Source organism: Populus trichocarpa, chromosome 18 (assembly GCF_000002775.5).
Source record: "Populus trichocarpa isolate Nisqually-1 chromosome 18, P.trichocarpa_v4.1, whole genome shotgun sequence".
Taxonomy (NCBI): domain Eukaryota; kingdom Viridiplantae; phylum Streptophyta; class Magnoliopsida; order Malpighiales; family Salicaceae; genus Populus; species Populus trichocarpa.
This window is the reverse complement of record NC_037302.2, coordinates 1,917,777-1,936,369: the sequence shown is the minus strand read 5'-3', so window position 1 is coordinate 1,936,369 and position 18,593 is coordinate 1,917,777. Positions and strand designations below refer to the sequence as shown.

General features: G+C 32.3%; 2 protein-coding genes across 6 annotated transcripts; one reads left to right on the top strand and one right to left on the bottom strand.

The window, feature by feature from the left end:
• Positions 1-790: 790 nt before the first annotated feature.
• LOC7458375 (adenine phosphoribosyltransferase 5) lies at positions 791-3,360 on the top strand. 2 transcript variants are annotated; one of them, XM_002324267.4, is made up of 7 exons: positions 793-1,161; positions 1,242-1,352; positions 1,785-1,877; positions 2,213-2,362; positions 2,473-2,531; positions 2,669-2,746; positions 3,101-3,360. In XM_002324267.4, exons 1-6 carry the CDS (start codon positions 1,071-1,073, stop codon positions 2,738-2,740), a joined length of 576 nt encoding a protein of 191 aa, XP_002324303.1. In that variant the 5' UTR covers positions 793-1,070; the 3' UTR covers positions 2,741-2,746; positions 3,101-3,360. The 2 variants fall into 2 exon arrangements, with proteins under 2 accessions (XP_052304983.1, XP_002324303.1); XM_052449023.1 differs by lacking the exon at positions 1,785-1,877 and having other exon boundaries at positions 791-1,161.
• Positions 3,361-6,422: 3,062 nt separating this feature from the next.
• LOC7465393 (PX domain-containing protein EREL1) lies at positions 6,423-12,537 on the bottom strand. Of its 4 annotated transcripts, none has more exons than XM_002324832.4 (10): positions 12,052-12,537; positions 10,968-11,078; positions 10,329-10,427; positions 10,079-10,165; positions 9,558-9,666; positions 8,614-9,416; positions 8,222-8,386; positions 7,835-8,077; positions 7,195-7,407; positions 6,423-6,892 (listed from the first exon to the last, which is right to left on the bottom strand). In XM_002324832.4, exons 1-10 carry the CDS (start codon positions 12,142-12,144, stop codon positions 6,674-6,676), a joined length of 2,142 nt encoding a protein of 713 aa, XP_002324868.1. In that variant the 5' UTR covers positions 12,145-12,537; the 3' UTR covers positions 6,423-6,673. The 4 variants fall into 4 exon arrangements, with proteins under 4 accessions (XP_002324868.1, XP_024446343.1, XP_024446344.1 ...); XM_024590575.2 differs by having other exon boundaries at positions 10,925-11,078; positions 12,052-12,090; XM_024590576.2 differs by lacking the exon at positions 12,052-12,537 and having other exon boundaries at positions 10,329-10,419.
• Between the last annotated feature and the right edge of the window lie 6,056 nt (positions 12,538-18,593).

Genomic DNA, 18,593 nt, shown 5'->3' with positions numbered 1-18,593 from the left:
GAAAATCATTCGTTTCACACTCGAAGCATATTCTTTAAACACGAATCTAGAATGACTTGAGCAAGGCTTGTTTACGTGTAATGGGTTGTTGATAAAAGTTTTTTAATTAACATAATATTTTTTTGAATTTTTCAGAAAAATACCAAATAATTTTTATCAGATTAACTTTTTTTTGAAACCCAGTTTGTAATGTAATAAAAAACGAGTCGATTAGATCCTAGATGAACCAACATAAGCCAGGACATGCTTGATAATAATGGGAGTAACATGTCAATGCTTCAAATAATTATTTATTCCCCTTGCTTCTGCCTGAAGACAAGCAAGAAAACATCATTTATCGAAGAAAATTGATTCCTGAATCATAACTCAGGATACGAATCCAACTTCCTCTTTTCGCCTTGGGAAAAAAATGTGACCTGAAACCACCAATTGATATGTTTCAAAGAATCTCAAGAAGTTGAATCATTGAATGCTTATACAAATTTCATTACATTTTATATGTGTTGAAAAATTATTTCGTATATATAATAACTTTAAGTCTTTATTTTCATTGTGAAATCATTAAATACTTTCGAAAAAAATCTACTCTATGAGACATCCCAGAGGAAAAAAGAAAAAGAAAAAAAAAAAGGAAGGGACAAGATGATGGAAGCGTCAAGCAAGCAACTGGAAATGTGGGCTCAAGTTGAGGGTGACCAAGAGTGTTTTGCACGTGCTTTAATAACGCGTGCTAGCCTAACACAAGAACAGTGCATTGGATTGGCCAACATAAATAGACAAAATAGTTAGTATTTAATACACACTGATCATCTTTTGCTCTCTTAGATTGCATTGATAAGAGAAAGATTTGATCTTTAGCTCAGTTTAGGAGGGAAAAAAGAATTTGTAAAGAATTCCAATTTGGTTAGCAAAATTCCATTTCACAGATACAGAGACAGCAGAGAAGAGAGGCCGTGACTCTTCGAAGTGTTTAGGTGCTTATATTAACACACCCTTTCACAAGCTCTATGACCTCATTTGAGTAGACGAGAATTAAGGAAAGAGGGAGAAAGAGAGAGAGCAGAGAAACAATGTTTGCAGCAGAGAATGGACTCAAAGGTGACCCAAGACTACAAGGCATCTCTGAAGCTATTAGGGTGGTGCCTCACTTCCCTAAACCAGGTCTGATTTCTTTCCTTCTTTCCGTGTTTTCTTTCTCTTGGTATCAGTGTTTGGTTGCTAAGCTTTTTGTTGTTTGACAGGGATAATGTTTCAGGATATAACAACTTTGTTGCTGGATCACAAGGCTTTTAAGGACACAGTGGATATCTTTGTTGATCGCTATAGAGACATGGGCATTTCTGTTGTTGCTGGTAGCTTATTAGCCAACCCTCCTTTTTCTTTCCCTCTTCTTCTTCTTTTTTGGTGAGGGCTTGTTTTCAAAAAGTGGTTAATTACCGGGACAAAGGAAGAGGGGATTATGGGAATTGGTGATTTTCTTGTGTTTCATGCCTGGATTTTGGCTTATTTAATTTTCTCATCTGTGGGGTGTTGACTTTGGCCTTTCAAATTGCATAAATAAAAGGCTGTTTCAAGATTTCTTAGTCAAAGTTTTTGGTGGTTTTTTTGAAGGGTCTTTATCACGTAGGAAATCTAGTACCACCGGGAATTTCTTGGTTAGATGGAAGTTTTTGTTGACTACTCCTCTAGGAAACAAGCTGTTCGATAATGATGTTTCCATTTGGCTCTATTGTTTTTCATGTTGGATGTTTTATTAATTTCTCATGTTGGCAAGTTTTGTGTAGGAGTTGAAGCTAGGGGGTTCATGTTTGGCCCAGCAATTGCTTTAGCTATTGGTGCAAAGTTTGTTCCTTTAAGAAAACCCAGAAAGTTGCCAGGTACTTCCATGTTTAGCTCGGAGCTGCAACTGTGCTTCTGCTGTACTTTTTTTTACATGTTGAGGAAAGGGGTAGCTTGTTTTGGTCCATCAACTTCAATGCCGTAGGGAGAGCATTTGAGTTTTCATGCAATTTAAATCATCTTTTGAAGTAGATTTCAATTTCTGCAGCTTACTTCTAGTTTTGAATATGGGAATTTCCTTGTGGAACAGTCCTTATAAAATCTCTTTTGGCTGGTAAATTAATGCGTCGTGGTGCATTCATTCCCCTCTGCTCTCGCAGAAGTTTAAGCAAGAATCTTATTTTTATAGTGTTCCAAAATGCTGAATATGCAGGCGAAGTGATTGCTGAAGCATACGAGCTGGAATATGGAACTGATTGTCTAGAAATGCATGTTGGTGCTGTTGAGCCTGGCGAGCGTGCAATTGTAATAGATGATCTGGTAGCTACAGGAGGGACCTTGTCAGCAGCAATAAGACTCTTGGGTACTGGCTTTCTACCCATTAAAACTATTTCTCCTCTCTGATTTTGTTTACTTAGACCTCGTTTACTCTCTGCATAACTTATCTCACGCTTGATGTTAATGTTTCCATAGAACGGATGGAAGCTGAAGTGGTTGAGTGTGCATGTGTCATTGGATTGCGGGAGGTCAAGGTAATGGCTTGTCTTCGCCTTGTATTTTGTGTTTTTTTTTTCTCCTACAAATACCTTCATGTTCCGTTTCTTGCCCCGCAAATATGGTAGATTGATCTCTGAACATTGTGTTCGTTGCCAAATGAAATGCCTTTCAGGGACAGTGCAGGCTCAATGGCAAGCCACTTTATATCCTTGTGGAGCCACGCCAGATTGATAATTGTTGTTAAGGACAGGTATTCCTCTTCTCTCACTAGGAAATTATTATAATCAACAAAATTTAGAAGAGGCTGAATTCATTTTTAATGTATATATAAATTGACAGGAAAAGCATGATCTATAATTACTCTGTAGTCTCTTATTTTGGCCACTGAATGTTTTCCCCGTCTTAGGATAGATTTTGGCTGCCGAACTTTAAGATTGACAATAACACCAATTCTCCAGGAATAAATTTGTTTTTCTCATGACATTTTAGGCCCCTGGCTTCCATGTAGGCTATACTCTTGTTGTTAGCTTTTATGTTTTTATCGTCTGGACAAATTTTCAGTCTGCATTTGAACTTGATGAGATCTAATTTAAGAAATTTACAGGTCTTTTGAGTATGAATATGCTCAGGCTGGGGCTGGCTTAGCTGAAAAAGATGACGCTTGAGCCAACGGTGATGATGTGTTGATATGTTTTTCTGCCGAGTTCAGGCTGCCGCTGCTGGGCATGACCCTCACAATGGTCATCCTGTATCATTCTTTTCCTAGTGGGATCTTGAATCATTTTTAGGCTGTTATGACAGTTTTGAGAAAAAGAAAGTCATGAATGAAAAGACTCGTTTAGATATTGTTGATTAATGCTTAAATGATTCGTTGTTCTGGCCCCCCTTTCCAACCCTCCTATATATGTCTTGGCTTTTCATGTGAGAAATTTGATATGCCTGGCTAGCTCATGCCCATTCGTGTGGTGGTCTAGATTAGACGTCTCAAGTTCTTCATTTCGGTGATCTCATGCTATGAAATGGAAAGGGTTTCGCTTCTAAAAGCTACTTTACCTTTTTCTGCAATCAAATGATTCGACTTCTAAGTTTTCTTTGCACCAAAAAAGGAGATCAGGCCAGCCTGACCGACCTATCATGATTTCGACTCCATAATGCTTTCGAGGTTGGTTCCTTGCTAACACAAGGATGTATCCGAAGGACTGGGGTTCGAACTTAGAATCGAAGTTGAGATTCTTTTCTTCTATTTTCCCCAATTTTTAGGTCATTGCCTCACATGATAAAAAATGTAAATCATGGAATGAGCCGAAAAGACCAACGCAATGTTTTGATTTGAGAGATGGCTTTGAGAAGGCACGCTGGTTTGTGGTTCATCAGGCCTGGATGTCACCGAACCTGACTTGGTTCTCAGTATTAGGGGTGAGCAAAAAAACTGGAAAACCGATTTAACCGAAAAAACCAAACCGGTAAAAAAAACCGATTGAACCGGTTAAAATATTTAGGAAAATGTCCGATTCGGTTCGGTTTCCGGTTTTGGTGTGCCTGAACCGGCCAACCCGAACCGAACCGAACCGGTTCGGGTTAAGAATGAAAAAAAAATATATAAACCAAGCGGGCCGCCTCCTCCCATTACTTTCCCTTTCAATAACCCTAGCAGACCATTTATTTGCTTTCCCTTTCATACAGCCGCCCCCTCCCCTCCAACTCTTTCAATCTTCATTCACACTTCACCCTTCACACTTCACAAACACAGCCGCCCCCTCCAATCACCCCTAATCCCATTAACAGCCGCCTCCTCTTCACCAGTCAACGAGCTTAGGCTATTCTCGGACGACCATTCTTCGAATCTCGAAAGAAACCGTCGTGCGTGTGAGGTGGCGAAACTGTTACCACTTCCAGATCTTCTTCAATCTATTGCTTCTATCAAAGCCGATTACATCGCTCAGGTAATCTTGTCATGTAATTACAGATTTAATTAATTGTTGCTTGTTGATTTTATATTGTTTCTATTTTTCTATTTTGATGTGTTAATTATTTTAAACAATGTAAAAATGAAGGTGGACGAAAGAACACAATTTGCAAAGGAAATTGGAATCGTTGTCCCTGTCTCAGATTCTCAGAAGACAATCAATCGCAAACAATATGTCCTCATTTTTTTTTCCTTCTTTTCTTTCTCACTGATAGATTGGAATTTGCAACTGCCAACAAAAGTTTGTATTTGAAGTTAGCTTTTTGAAAATTGACCCCATTATTTACTGTGGCTTAAGCTTTGAGATATTGCATGATTATGAATTAGTTTATATGAGTTGAAACTTGAAACATAGTCTGACAAAGATGGATTGGCCGATTGCTGGGAAAATAGTTTTCAAATCTCTTTGAGTGTGGCTTGGAATGGCGAATTTCTGAAGAAACTCATGTTATGCTTTGTGTCTTTGCTTATCAAAAGAAATGATTTCATGTAAACTGTGCTTTATTGGTTGTTTATCTCCTTCAGCGATGGATTCTTTTTTGCTGTCAAAGAGGTTTCACTGCTTGATCAGGGAAGTCAGGGAAAACAAAGTATTTATCAACTTGAGCAGGTGAGATAATCTTTATCTTATTTTATGGTGTGTCAATATTCTCTACCCTTTGCTAACAAAAAATAATTTATCCTGAGGTATATAACTGGATTTGATCTTTTACCAACAACTTTGTTTTTATTTTCCTGATCATTTACTTTCCCTGTCGTTTTCAGGAGATTGCTCTTTTAAGTCGGTTTGAACATGAAAACATAGTTCAATATTATGGCACAGATAAGGTACTGTTTTCTTGCTTTATGTTGGGTTCTAGATTTGATTGTTTGATCTACATCAATTCTGAATGGAACTGATGGAACCCAAGATATAATTCTGTTTCTTGGTTATTGTTGCTAGAGTAGGTGCAACTAGTTCTTTCCTCTGCAAGTCGGGTTTGGTAAGATTGATTATAAAGAAAAAGGTATTGGTAATGCACAATTTTGATTTTAGTGCTGATGTTAAGTGTGGCTTGATTTATGATGGATAATTATGTTGACAATATTGGGCTTCATGAATGATGATGCCAGTTTATTTCTGGTCTTAATAAGCTATACTACTGCTGGATTTGTGCTCTTTATTTATATGGCAAATTTTTATTCAAATCTTTGATATTTATCGTTAATGAAACTTTAATCTTGCCTCAGGTTGTTGACCAAGTCAAAATTCCTCCTACAAGTATATAATATTGTTTTATTATAATGTTATTTGTTATTTTTTCTTTAAGCCCTTTGAAGGCATTGGTTTGTAATTTGGATTAATTTGGATTTTAACTTATTGATGTGTGACTATGTGTTATTTAAATGTTTTTGAAGCAGGAGAAAAAAATTAGAAAGGCAAAAAATATATTGAACACAAAATTGACAATAACAACTTAATATAAATGAATATTTAGTGGCAAAAAAATTAAATATACTTTGGAATTTTTAAAGAAAATTAGATATTATTAATATCATTTATAAGTCCATCAGAAATCCACTAAAAGCCCATTACGAAGCCCATTAAAAGCCCATTACAAAGCCAGAAAAATAACCATAGGTTTTTCCGGTTTTGGACCTAAAAAACCGAACCGAAACCGGTCGGTTCTGACCGGTTCCGGTTCGGTTTGGGTCTCTATTTTTCTTTTTTTTTGCCTTCCGGTTTGGTTGTTTTTTAAAGGTAAAAACCGAACCGAACCGAAAATGATCACTCCTACTCAGTATGGTGCCCTGCCAAACTGATAGGTTTCGAACCATTTGACCATCCCCAACCCCAGCCATGATAAGAATCCGAGGACAATTTGGGGCAAAATGAACGAATTTTTTTGCATCAATGCCACAGCCAGATTATCCATTTCTCATACTCTGAAACTTTGAACAGTTCTGAGATAGACATGTATTACATTTACTTGATGCTTATTCTCTTTATTCCAGTTAAAAATAAATAAAAATACAGCTCTGGAAAGGCAATTTCTTTCAGACAACTCAATACGTGAAACCACAATTACATCGAGTTAATTTCTGGTTTAGTGAAATGAACTGTGCAAAACAGGTCACATCCATTACCTCTAATCCTATTATAGTTTTGAAAGACGCCTTTTACTTTTTTTTAAAAAAAATATTACATTATTTAATATTCGACTATACTTTTTATCTTTCTACATGATTATTACTTGAAGGAGCCCCGTCGTTACTACTCCTAGAGATGCTGCCCATTTTAAGAGCACGTCGCATAGTAGAGTTCACCTGTTTCCTCAACATGGCATTATCAGTGAAGAGATTTGCCAACATATTCCTCAGTTCATCATCGGTTGATCTCAAGTTGTCGTCAGGAGCAGTGATTTTATCATCTTCAAATAATTGTTGTGCCTAACCAATAATTCGGGGAAAAACAATGTAGGTAAGACAGAAAAGGAATCGATGAAACCTACTTTTAAATTCATATTCAACAGGTGCTTCTAATTACTAAATACAGCTTTGATAGTATTAGTAGGAGGAGATCAAGTCTAGGTATCCTTTTAAATAATGACAGAACCTAAAGCTAATGGTTCTACAGTAAAGAGGATTCTGTTTACTTAACACCCCCCCCCCCCCCCAAAAAAAAAAAAATAGAAAGAAAGTAATTGGCAGATTTATTTAGTAATAAGAAACAGATTGGAAATAGAAAGTACCTCCGTTAATAGATGGCCAATTTGATCATCAGATGTGGTCAGCAAATCCAAAGCATCTGCCAGTGAAAAGTCCACAACAAAATTATCATCTTCACTCAACAAATTAACGTTGCATTCTTGCAGTTGGTCACACAGAATCCTACAATCATGTAGCAGTTTCTTCCGAGCAATTTTCCCATGCTCCTTCATTTCTCTTTCCTCGTGAAGAAGTTTCTGGGGGAAAAAAACATAGCATAGAATCAGTGGAATATGAATCACTTGTAGTAGTTGGGACCAAAGGCAAAATATCAATCCGAGTCAAAAGATGTTTTGAAATGATGAAAATACAGGAATACGACTGGAAGGCATATAGACATAACAGCAAGTTTTCTGAGACAACTGATGGCAGGAAATCATAGGAAAGTAATAATTAAAGCAAGATATACCCCCCAAATTGATTGGTTAATAATTTAATAAAAAAACAATGTATTTGGCTTGGGACTTGATAACTGACAGAAGCACGCAATGTGTTTGAAATTTGACCTGGACTTGAGGCTAGTTGTGTGAGTTAATATTATATAATGTAGCTCCCCATAAGATGAGAATTTCTCAAAAAACTTGATATAAAGCAATGGTACAGTAATAGGAGTGCATAAACAACCTCAACTTCAGATTTTTCCTTCAGTGATTGACTAAGCTCCTGCTTTAATGTTGTCTGGGAATTTTTAAGGGATTTAAATTCTTTTGCAAGAAATTTAATATCTGCTTTCGATTTCGCTTCAAGTTCTTCATATCGCTTAGACAGATCCTCAAGTAGCTTTCTAGTAGCATCCAACTCCTCAAGTACCATGTCTTTCTCATGGTCGGTAGATGCCATTTGAAATTCTGTACTTGACTGCTCACCCTGTAATGGTTACATGAATCATAATCTGAATTTAAGTCATTGAAAGGACCATCTTTCCCTTGACGCGGGGAATCTCCAAAAGAAACTAAGGAAATAAAAAACAAAAGTGAAACTTTGAAACCAGAATGATGGCTAATATGTAACCTCTTTTGACTTCAATTTCAATTCCATTTCCAACGATTTCCGTCTCAATTCCTCCATATCCCACTGCATTTGGGTGAGCCTTTCCCTCTCAATCAAAATAGCTTGCTGCATATTTTCTTTATTTTTCTGTTTGTTAGTTTCGAGTTCCACCTCCAGATCCTTGACCTGAAGAGACCCAATGAATAATATAAAAGAACAACATCAAAAGACATGCCAAAAGTTGAATCTTTGAGAGTTCAATAGCTATTACACTCTTGCATAGAAGTAAAAACCTTAAAACTGTAGTGTACAATGAAGCATGAAGTACAAATTGCACCCATTCAGTTCACAGTTTACAAACATGTGACAAAAAGGTGGCATATGCAAAGCTCATACAATTATGCTCAACATACCTTTGTTGTAAGGTAATCTTTTACGGCTATCTCCTGATTTAATCTTGATATTAGGTCTTCCATGTCTGTTTTAGCTGTGACTAGCCTCCGCTGCATCGTTAATAGAACCCTGTTCATTTTATGACGCTGATCCATTGGAAGTACTATGTGTGCATCACCTGAAAACTGCAGCTCTGCATTACCAACAACTTCTGCAGAGCTCAATACCTCAGCTATTCCTGGAAGATCAAGAGATCCATCACCAGATGAATTTGGTATCCCAGCGTTTGATAATTCACTTCCTCGTAGAGAACTTCCGTCACTTCCAACACTCTCACTGGACAACTTTCTAACATGACCATATGCCTTAGCAGGCCCTGGCTCAGAGAAAAGTTCCATCCCATTTCCAGGAAAAAATGAAGCTTTGGATGCATTTCCATTATATACATCTTTCGCTGTGACATTTTTTATATGCACACCATGTGGTCTGTGCCTAGGAAGACCTTCTAGTTGCTCTAGAATAGTCTGTCCCATAAACAGTCCCTCATCAATGTTTGACATGCCATACTTCACAAGTTTTTCCATAGGACTGGTCAGATCTTCATCCAGTGCTAGATCCCCCAAGCCAATTCCAAAATTTTCATCTCTTTCTAACCTAGGTGTTCCAAGATCAGATGTTTCATAAGCAGTATCACTACCATAATCTGATGCGATTGATGAACCGGTAGCAAGAGAACTTAAATTTGGAGGTATCTGAAGCGAGGAAGTTGAACTATCACCGGTGGGACTTGCTTCTGATGACTGCTGATTTACATCTTGGAATGCTGAAAAAAATACAGGAAATGTTAAGCAAGATTTAACTCTTAAAGGAAAAAAAAAAAACCCTTCTGTTTTCAAAATAGTTGAGATTCGAGTAGATTATGCACTTTTACTTAAACATACAAAGGAGGTAAAATGAAACATACAAGATCTCGCAGCAGCTTCTAATTCAAGAAAGGATGCCACTGAAACACTTCTTGATAAATCAATGTCAGACAGCAGTTTTGTCATCCACTGCTCCAAAGAGTACCTTCTCTGCAACAAAACTAAGTCTTTTAAGAATATTGGTCATTTAAATGCAAACGAAATGAAGTTTTCTTATTAACTTCCAAATAAATTAAATAAACTAACTAGCCAAGTCTGAACAAAATCCTCTTTTTCCTACAGTTTTCATTATCTCGCAACTATACCAAAATCCAGCTTAAAAAATAAGTGTTTAGATTGCTATAACTGCAAATATATAAAATTATATAGTTTTTGGTTTCCACTTATAATCAGCAACTTAAGCACAGCTAATTCTTCCAAAAGATATTTGTAATGATGTAATCGGCTTATATCAGCAGTTATGGGAATTTGCCTCTGTAGAACGAAGTGGCATTGGTGATAAGCAAAAATCAAGAATAAGTAAAAACAGATATAGTAAAAAAGTCCAAAACACATTATGTACCTCTTCCAAGAGTGCCCTGCTTTTCAAACGCAGAAGTCCCTTGGGTGGGGCTGGTGGGAGAGTTTTTCTAGGAAATGCCTTCTTAAGCTGCAAAAGATAGCAAATTGCAAATATAAGAGGTGCAGGACCTAGTTCCCATAAAGAATGCCAAATGGCCCTGACTACTTAAGTAATTCAATTGTTCAAGTACCCTGACTTAACAAAGTGGATTAACTAATGTAGCAAAATGGAATAGAAATTTTGTACTTACATCAGTAAATAACTTCATAAAATCATTAAATCTTCTCAACACTCCACGCGTGGTTGTAACCCCTTCTGGTGATTGTAAACCCACCTGAACCCTGTAAAACTGCCCCTTAAGAATGTTAACATAAGATGTTCAAAGCTGGTGCATAGTCATTAACATGTACACATAAGCGCAGGCACAATATACAGATACAAGAATCCAAACCCAGATGAATTCACTGAGATTCTGGAAAGAATACAGTTACATTTGGCAAATGAATTCAACAAATTACACATTATGCACTTCCCAAACAAAGAAAACTGGATATATTAAGGTAACAAAAAATGCTTTTAACCAAAAAACTAAAACCTACCGATATAAAATGAAAATAAAATAATTCTTGCACTGATGGAATGAAATATGCAAATAGAAAAACAATGAATGCTATTAACCTCTTTAACTACAATAGCATGCTTTGGAAACTTCAACTGGTTATTCCCTACAGGAAGGTAAACCATAGTATTGGATGTCCATATTGTTTGAAGCTTCCCAGAAATAAGTAACCAATCTAAATCATTTTACAACAAATCCATGGAGATAGCATAATAACAACATCTAACCCTTGGTATAGATAAACACGGGAGAATCATTCAATTTGAGTACCACTACGGGATCTGAATCTCTTGATTTTGGGACCACGACCCAGGACGGTATAGCGACACAGTAACTCCATCCCGTTCTAGGATCATGAGGCCAAATGGTTTCTCGCGCACTCTGCAAAAAAAAAAAAAGAATTCTTATCCTTTCATGCATTGAAAATTTTTATTGAGCAGAAGAAGACTATAAAAAACCACGTGCATTTTGTTATCACAAAATGACAGGCCAGTTACGGATGCAAAACCTCATTAAAAAAAAAAGAAATCAATACATCAGTCATGGAAACAAAAAACAAAAGCTACATAAGGGATGCAAATATACCATTCTCTATGTTGTTCACAACATGACTTGACAAATTCAACAACTTCCAACCATCATTCTATAGATTTTCACATTTCCTATCAAGTCTTCAAGCATCGATCCTGGTTAAAAACACCATTTTCATTTACAACCTCTAAACTTGTCGATGCATGCTGCATGGTACTACCAGCAGACGCAAGACTCTCAATTCCAATAATGAAAAATCAAAGAAAAATATACAAATAAACAACCAGAAATCCCATTTATATTTGTTAAATCAGCTCTTACTTAATAAGATGCACCGGGTTCTTTAGAATGCGATAGTAAACCTACAGAGTTTTCCTGTGATCGCGATACTAAACACGCGATCCAAATTAGGACACACATGCCAAATGAAAACAACCAATCAAACACGTGCCGAATTAAATCACAGAGTTGTTTCAATCGAGATACAATTAATGAGATGATTTGGCATGATGTCACATAGAATGCCAGTCCGGTTCGCCTAAATTAACTTCATACCAAGAATCATCACTTTCCATATGCAAAAAACAGCTAAACTAGTTCTAATTAAAACTTAATTATCCTCTTAATCAAACTCAGCGTTGACAAGATCCATCGATCAAATCACAATTCAGCAACTACTTGATCAGTTCATACTGAGATAATACTTAATTACAAAGAATTATAAAAAAATCCATGGAAGTCTAATTAAGAAAAAAAAAACAGACTAAAATAAAAACTAGTTTTGAAATTAAACGAAGTAATTAAATTAGATTAACAATTTTACCCATTTTCGAGGCGGAGGACTCCAATCCATCCCTAACGGCAGCGGCGAAGTCCCGTCGTGCCTGTGCTTCGGTGGACTCCGCAGCCTCTGCATCTTTCTCTATCTCTATAATTTGTTCTCTCTCTAACAGCTACGAATCAACAAAGACTGGCGCTGTGGAAACTCAAAATTTCAGTGTTCGATAAATATCTTTTTCTCTACGGATAAGATCGGAGAACCGGAGGAACACTAAACGGAGAGATCACCGGATGGTGATCGTACAGTTTTATTGCATGAATCGGATTTCCTCCCTTTTTTTCTTCCGAGTGGTAAAGGAAGACGACGGCTCACGAGAATTAAGGGAAAGATAGACGTGGCTAGAGTGAGCGGAGAGTGAAATGTGACGTGTGAAGAACACACCTGCGGGCTTGCTTGCTTCGATTCTTGTTTTGTTTGTTGCGTCTGTTTTATTTTCTCTCTCTGTTTCGGTGTGGAGAAAGAAAGGAAGGACACAGATGGTATATTAAGGCCACAAAAAAAGACTATTCTACTTTTTTCATTTATTTTATTATTCATCTTATTTTTGTTTTTTCTGTTGGGGCTAATTTATACTTTTATATTTCTTTCCGTTCAACCGTCTCATGGTTACACTAATTCATAGTTATAAAATTTGATCTTTATAATGATTTAAAATCCTAGTTATGAATTGCACAGATTACTCTAAAATAATTTAATTTCAGACTTTTTAGTTGTTTTTTTTAATTGAAACACTATTGTTTAAAAAAAATTAAAAAATTAAACCATATTTTACTTAAATTTTAACCAGATTGATTAATTATGGGTTGATTTATTAATTCAACTGAGTTTAACTATATTATTTTTAATTTTTTTAAAATGAAGAATTTTTTTTAAAGTGTTTTTTTTTAAATTAATTTTTTTAAGTTTCTTCTTTGTTTCAAATTTATTTTCTTTAATGTTTTTATATTATTTTGATATGTTAATGTTAAAAATAAATTTTAAAAAATAAAAAAAATTATTTTAATATATTTTTTATAAAAAAAATTAAAAAATTATTATTATCGCAGTATAAAAATTATATTCAAAATAACCAAGTTTTTGAATTAATCCATAAAATTAGATAAAATTTAATAACAATAGGATAATCCTATAATATTGGCTCAGCTTCCACGTTTGTAAGATGGTTGGGGTTTTGGGGGTTTTAATGAATTTGTTTTAAATAATGAAGATACATATTTAGAGACACTGTTTGCAGATAATGATGATTTCACGCTTCACACCAAAAATCTTAAAACCGTCTATGAGGAGTATTAAAGTATTTTTATAATGTCCACATTATTATCAAATTAATTTTTTTTTAGATTTTAAAAATATAATGAAATGATCAAAATCCATTTAAAAAAAAAATTTAATTAGTATGAAGGGACAATTTAATATTTTCATAATACTTTTTTATTATTATCATATCAGATGATAGACAATATGATATCTAATCATATTTAATAAAAAATCACAATAAAATAACGAAAATACTTTAAAAGCAAAAATATTAAAACATGTGTCAAGGGGTTTTTTTTATCTTTTTAGCAATGGTGTTTTTTTCTTGTTATTGTCATGTAAACTCAAGAGCAATTTAGTATTTGATTAAATACAAATAAAAAAACAAAAGGTATAGACGAGTGTGGCGCATTCCCAAAATGTGAAAAGCACCCGCGCACTTTGGGCGGTGTGTGCAACGTCTTCAATTGCCAAAAATATCATTATACACTGTCGTCAGAAGTATCGTATCCTTTTCCTTTTGAAGCAACGCGTGTTGCTGGTGGCGAGATAATTTGTCATTGATGAACCTTTATTTGTTTCTCTCCCTTCCTGTAAAAACTACAATTTGACTCTATTTGTCGTCAGTATTTAAACTTCAATTCTTATTCTTTTAACTTCTATTTTTTTCCTTAACCATTTTGAAAAATTTTTATTAATTTTTAATTTCATTCTCCAATACAAATTCATGGTATTACTTTTCCAATTCAGTCATTGTTTTGTTTCTAGGTTTTTTTTTTTTTGCCCATTTGTAAAAGTTTTGTTTTTTTTCAATCTCATCATTTAATCCAAATTTACGGTATATTATTTTTTTCAATTTGATCCTCATTCTTTTTATTTTTTTCCTTTGATAAAGTTATTTTTATTTTTAATTTCACTATTTGATAAATTTTTTATTTATTTTTATGTCAATTTTGATTCTCATTCTTTTTGTTTTCTGGGTTCTCTTGCTAAATTGATTTTTATTTTCAATTTCACTCTTCAATAAAATATAATTTTTGTTATTTCAATTTTGACCATCGATCTTTTAATTGCTATTTTTTTATTTTGAATCCTTTTATATAATTGAAATTATTTTTTCAATTTCATCATTCAATATTTAATTGGTTGAGAATTGAGTTTTATAATTTTTTCCAGATACGGTGCTTTGGGTCTAATGACCCGTGTCACGAGTTTAAAAAATTAGCACGAGTTAACATTTTTTTTTAAATGTGCTTTATAATTTTCTTTATTTTTTCTCTATCAGGTTATTTCAATCTTATGATTTGAGTTACGAGTTTGACAAGATATTTCAGGTTGGCTCGACTCTAATTACCTGGTTTATAGTTTTGTTATACTAATTTGGGTTGACCATGACTGATTTTAAGTTTTTTTACCTCATTTCATCATATTGGTTTAACGAGTTTTGAATTAAGCTATATCGTTTGATATTTTTTTGAATTTTTTTTTTCAAGTTTTCAAGATTATTTAAAAAAAAAACACGTTGATCTATTTGGTGTTGTTGCCTATTATTTTTATTGTTTTTTTTTAAACACGCTTATGGCTAAATGTTATTTCTTATGCAAAAATAATCAAACCTCACGACGACACAAACACTAAAGCTAATCTCTAATTGCCAGTGGCGCCCTCGCATGGCGCTATTCCCAAAAGTTGCCAACCAAGATTATCAAAAATATATATATATATATATATATATATATATATATATATTAACTATAATATAAATTTGATTTGAATTGTAAAATTATAAAATTATAAAAAAATACTTTAATGGATTATATATTGATAATTTCAGTAAAATAATAAATAATAATATAACACAATAAAAATAAAAATAAAATAAACAATACAAATGTCCAAACACCTTAAAATATACAATTCAAATAAAAATTCATACATGATTTAAATATCTTAAAAATATAATTATATTCATAGAATTTCATTAACTAAAAATTAACAAATCTAAAACAAATAATTTATTCAAGAATTAATATATGCATCAACAAGGATGTATAGTATAGAGAGTTGGACCAAATTCAAAAAAAAAAAAGAGAGAACATAAATGTATATAGTTAAATTCCTGATTGAATCAAGTTGAGTGAAGTTGAGTGAAGTTAAATAAGCTACTAAAATCTTGATTCAATCAACCTGATTTTATTATGTTAATATTTTATATGGTTAAATTAGAAATTCAATTCTAAATTAAACTTTCAAGTTATCACATGATGAAATGTAAAATTAAACTTTCAATCACAAACTATTGGAGTGGAGTGTCAAAGAACTCGAATAGGGAGACAGTAAATCTTTTAATTTTTATCAAACTCATAAAATCGATTTGATTTTACTGAGTTTCACCGATTTTAACTGAATTTGACCAATTTCGAGTTTTTAACCTGATTTTATACGTTATATACGTGTTGACTCGTAAAATCGTATGATTTTACGAGTCAACTCATAATTTTAACAACAATGATGCCAACGAAAATAATTCTGTTTGTCTTTGTGATTTAATCATGTTTTTTATATTTTAGTTTTAAATTATTTTTGTAGAGTTTTTGAATTGTTTTAATGTGTTGTTTTTAAAAAATAAAAAAAATATTATTTTAATATATTTTCAAGCAGAAATCATTTTAAAAAACAACATCTGTCACACTTTCAAATAGACTTTTATTTGGTACAACCAAGGAAGTGTGGTTATAATTGATTTTTACAAAGACAATGTAATTTAATTTTTTTACAAATAAAATGTTTAATATCATGAAATTGTTGAAATATTCTTATGTCAATCACATTCAAAAAAATAAAATAAAAAATTTATTTTATAAGTTTTATTTTTTATTCAAAGTTTCATTTAGAATGAATTTTTAATGTTATTTAAATTAATTTTTAACTTTTGACTAGAGTCATAAAAATATTTGATTAAAGATATTTTGACTTAAATTATAATTTGTTATAAAATTGAATAAAATTTTAAACTTTTAATTCTCATATTCTAACTTATGCAGTATATTTAAAAAAAACAATTTGAGCTATTTTTATTAAACATACTTTTAACTTAAAATTTTTTATTTATTTATTTTTTTAATAAATTATCTATAAACAAACAACTTTTTGAAATTTTGAGCAAACATTCAAACGCTACTTACATCAGCGGTGGATCAAAAAGAGCCGACAATTACATTTTGCAAATGATTTGGGCTTTGAGGCGGGGAAAGCATAATACTAGAAGGCTGATTGGGCCCTTTAGGTTTGGACAGAGGATATATGGGTTTAGCAATAGTGAAATCCACGAATCTAATGGATTAATACAAACCTCTCTAGTCCATTTAAAGAATAATTGAGGTATGCTAACTGTTTTTAAAAGTATTATTTACTTGATAATATATTAAAATAATATTTTTTTTATTTTTTAAAAATTATTTTTGATATTATCACATCAAAATAATTAAAAAATATAAAAAAATTAATTTTAATTTTTTTAAAAAATTAAATTATTAAAAAACTTGACTAACTAAAAAATTTTAACTTAAAAAAATAAATAAAAAACAAATGCATTTAGATTATTATTTGAATCTTAGATCTCTCATATTTCCTAACTTTACCAACTCACCTACATTAATATAAATTGATTTAATTTAGTTTGAAAGAGCATATAATTAATCCACAGGTCGATTTATTAATTTAAATGCGTCTAGAAACGTGACCGAAACAACATTTCATAAAAAATTGAAAATTAAGTCTTCTATGGATATTAAAAATACTTATGAGTTGGACTTATATTACTAATTTTTAAAAATTTGTATTTAGAAATGAACCTACAACATGAAATGTAGATGCAATGACACCCCTAATATTAGGTTTGTTTTTTATACCTTAGGAATTGAGGGTCATGGTTTTTTTTGGTTGGGTTACATTGAGCTTATGACCTGAGTTACAGGTTTGAAAGGTTAACCCGGGTGATATCGATCTTTTTTTTTCTTTTTTAACACTGATTTTCTTCTTCAATTTTATCCTTTAATACTTTAAATTTGTGAAGTTGTTGTTCATGTTTTTTTAAAATTTATTCTTATGAGGTTATCTTGGTGGTCATGAGTTTGTCCATTTAATTAGGGTTTGCTCTAGACTTTTATTGGATTCAATCTTTTTAAATTTGAATTTTTTCTAGTTTTGGTGTTCATCAACTTTTTTTTTTTTTGCATTTAGCTTCATAGCTTTCCCTAGCTTGCCTTTTATTTTGTTTTCCCATTCATACGATCTGAGTTAGAAGATTTGATAAGCTAACTTGAATTTATTGGTATTTTTTATTATTATTTTGTTAATTGATTTGTTTTTTCGAATTAAGTTATATATTGAGCCTAGAACTCGCATGTGTTTTCAGTTTGTTTTTTTATTTTTAATAATGCCCTCATAAATTACGGTTTATGAGTTTTGTAAATATATTTAAATTAAAATACATGCTTTTTGTTTTCTTCCTTTCAATAAACACTCTTTTCGTATCATTATCATTCTTTTTTTTCTCTGTTCTTTTTTTTTTAGATAAAACCAACTTATTTAATGCAGCCAACTCGAATCGCAACTTTTTTTTCTTCTTTTTCTTAAAGCACACCAGTGGCCTCTTTTCACTCTTTTTTAATAACGTTAAGATTTCTTTTCCCAGCATGAGACTTGTACTAGTAATTATTTGGACTAGAAAAAATCTATCTTTAAATATGAGTATGAGAGCTCGTACAAACAATGGTTATTGTATTCCGGCATCACTGCAGTAACTTTTACTTGTGTTTAGTATTGTGATAGTATTTATAATTTAAAGTAATTTTTATTTAAAAATATATTAAAATAATATTTTTTTTATTTTTTTAAAATTATTTTTAAAATTAGCACATCAAAATATAAAATATAAAAAAATAATTTTTAATAAAAAAATATTTAAAATATTTAAAAAACACGATTCCAAAAACGGCCTTAATAGCCCTCTCTCCAATAGCCCTCCCTCCAATAATACATGCACATCTATTTATGATAATGGTATCTATGAATTTCAGATATATAATAGTATAACCATAATTATATTCAAATGAAAAAACAATAACATCACCTCTCTATTATCCATCGGATATATTTTAGATACTTGTTATTTTAAAATAATTTAATTGAATAAATAATTTTTAATTTTAGAATCAATCATTTTAATAAATTTGGTTAAATAAAAAGACATTATTAATATATAA

Excerpts from the sequence above, each read along its gene's own strand:
- LOC7465393 (XM_002324832.4), bottom strand. The coding sequence starts at position 12,144 with ATGCAGAGGCTGCGGAGTCCACCGAAGCACAGGCACGACGGGACTTCG. Across the intron at positions 9,417-9,557 it reads AGAAGCTGCTGCGAGATCTT|CATTCCAAGATGTAAATCAG; the intron begins GTATGTTTCATT and ends TATTTTTTTCAG. Across the intron at positions 8,387-8,613 it reads AAGATTACCTTACAACAAAG|GTCAAGGATCTGGAGGTGGA; the intron begins GTATGTTGAGCA and ends GGGTCTCTTCAG.
- LOC7458375 (XM_002324267.4), top strand. The coding sequence starts at position 1,071 with ATGTTTGCAGCAGAGAATGGACTCAAAGGTGACCCAAGACTACAAGGC. Across the intron at positions 1,162-1,241 it reads GCCTCACTTCCCTAAACCAG|GGATAATGTTTCAGGATATA; the intron begins GTCTGATTTCTT and ends GTTGTTTGACAG. Across the intron at positions 1,878-2,212 it reads AAAACCCAGAAAGTTGCCAG|GCGAAGTGATTGCTGAAGCA; the intron begins GTACTTCCATGT and ends CTGAATATGCAG.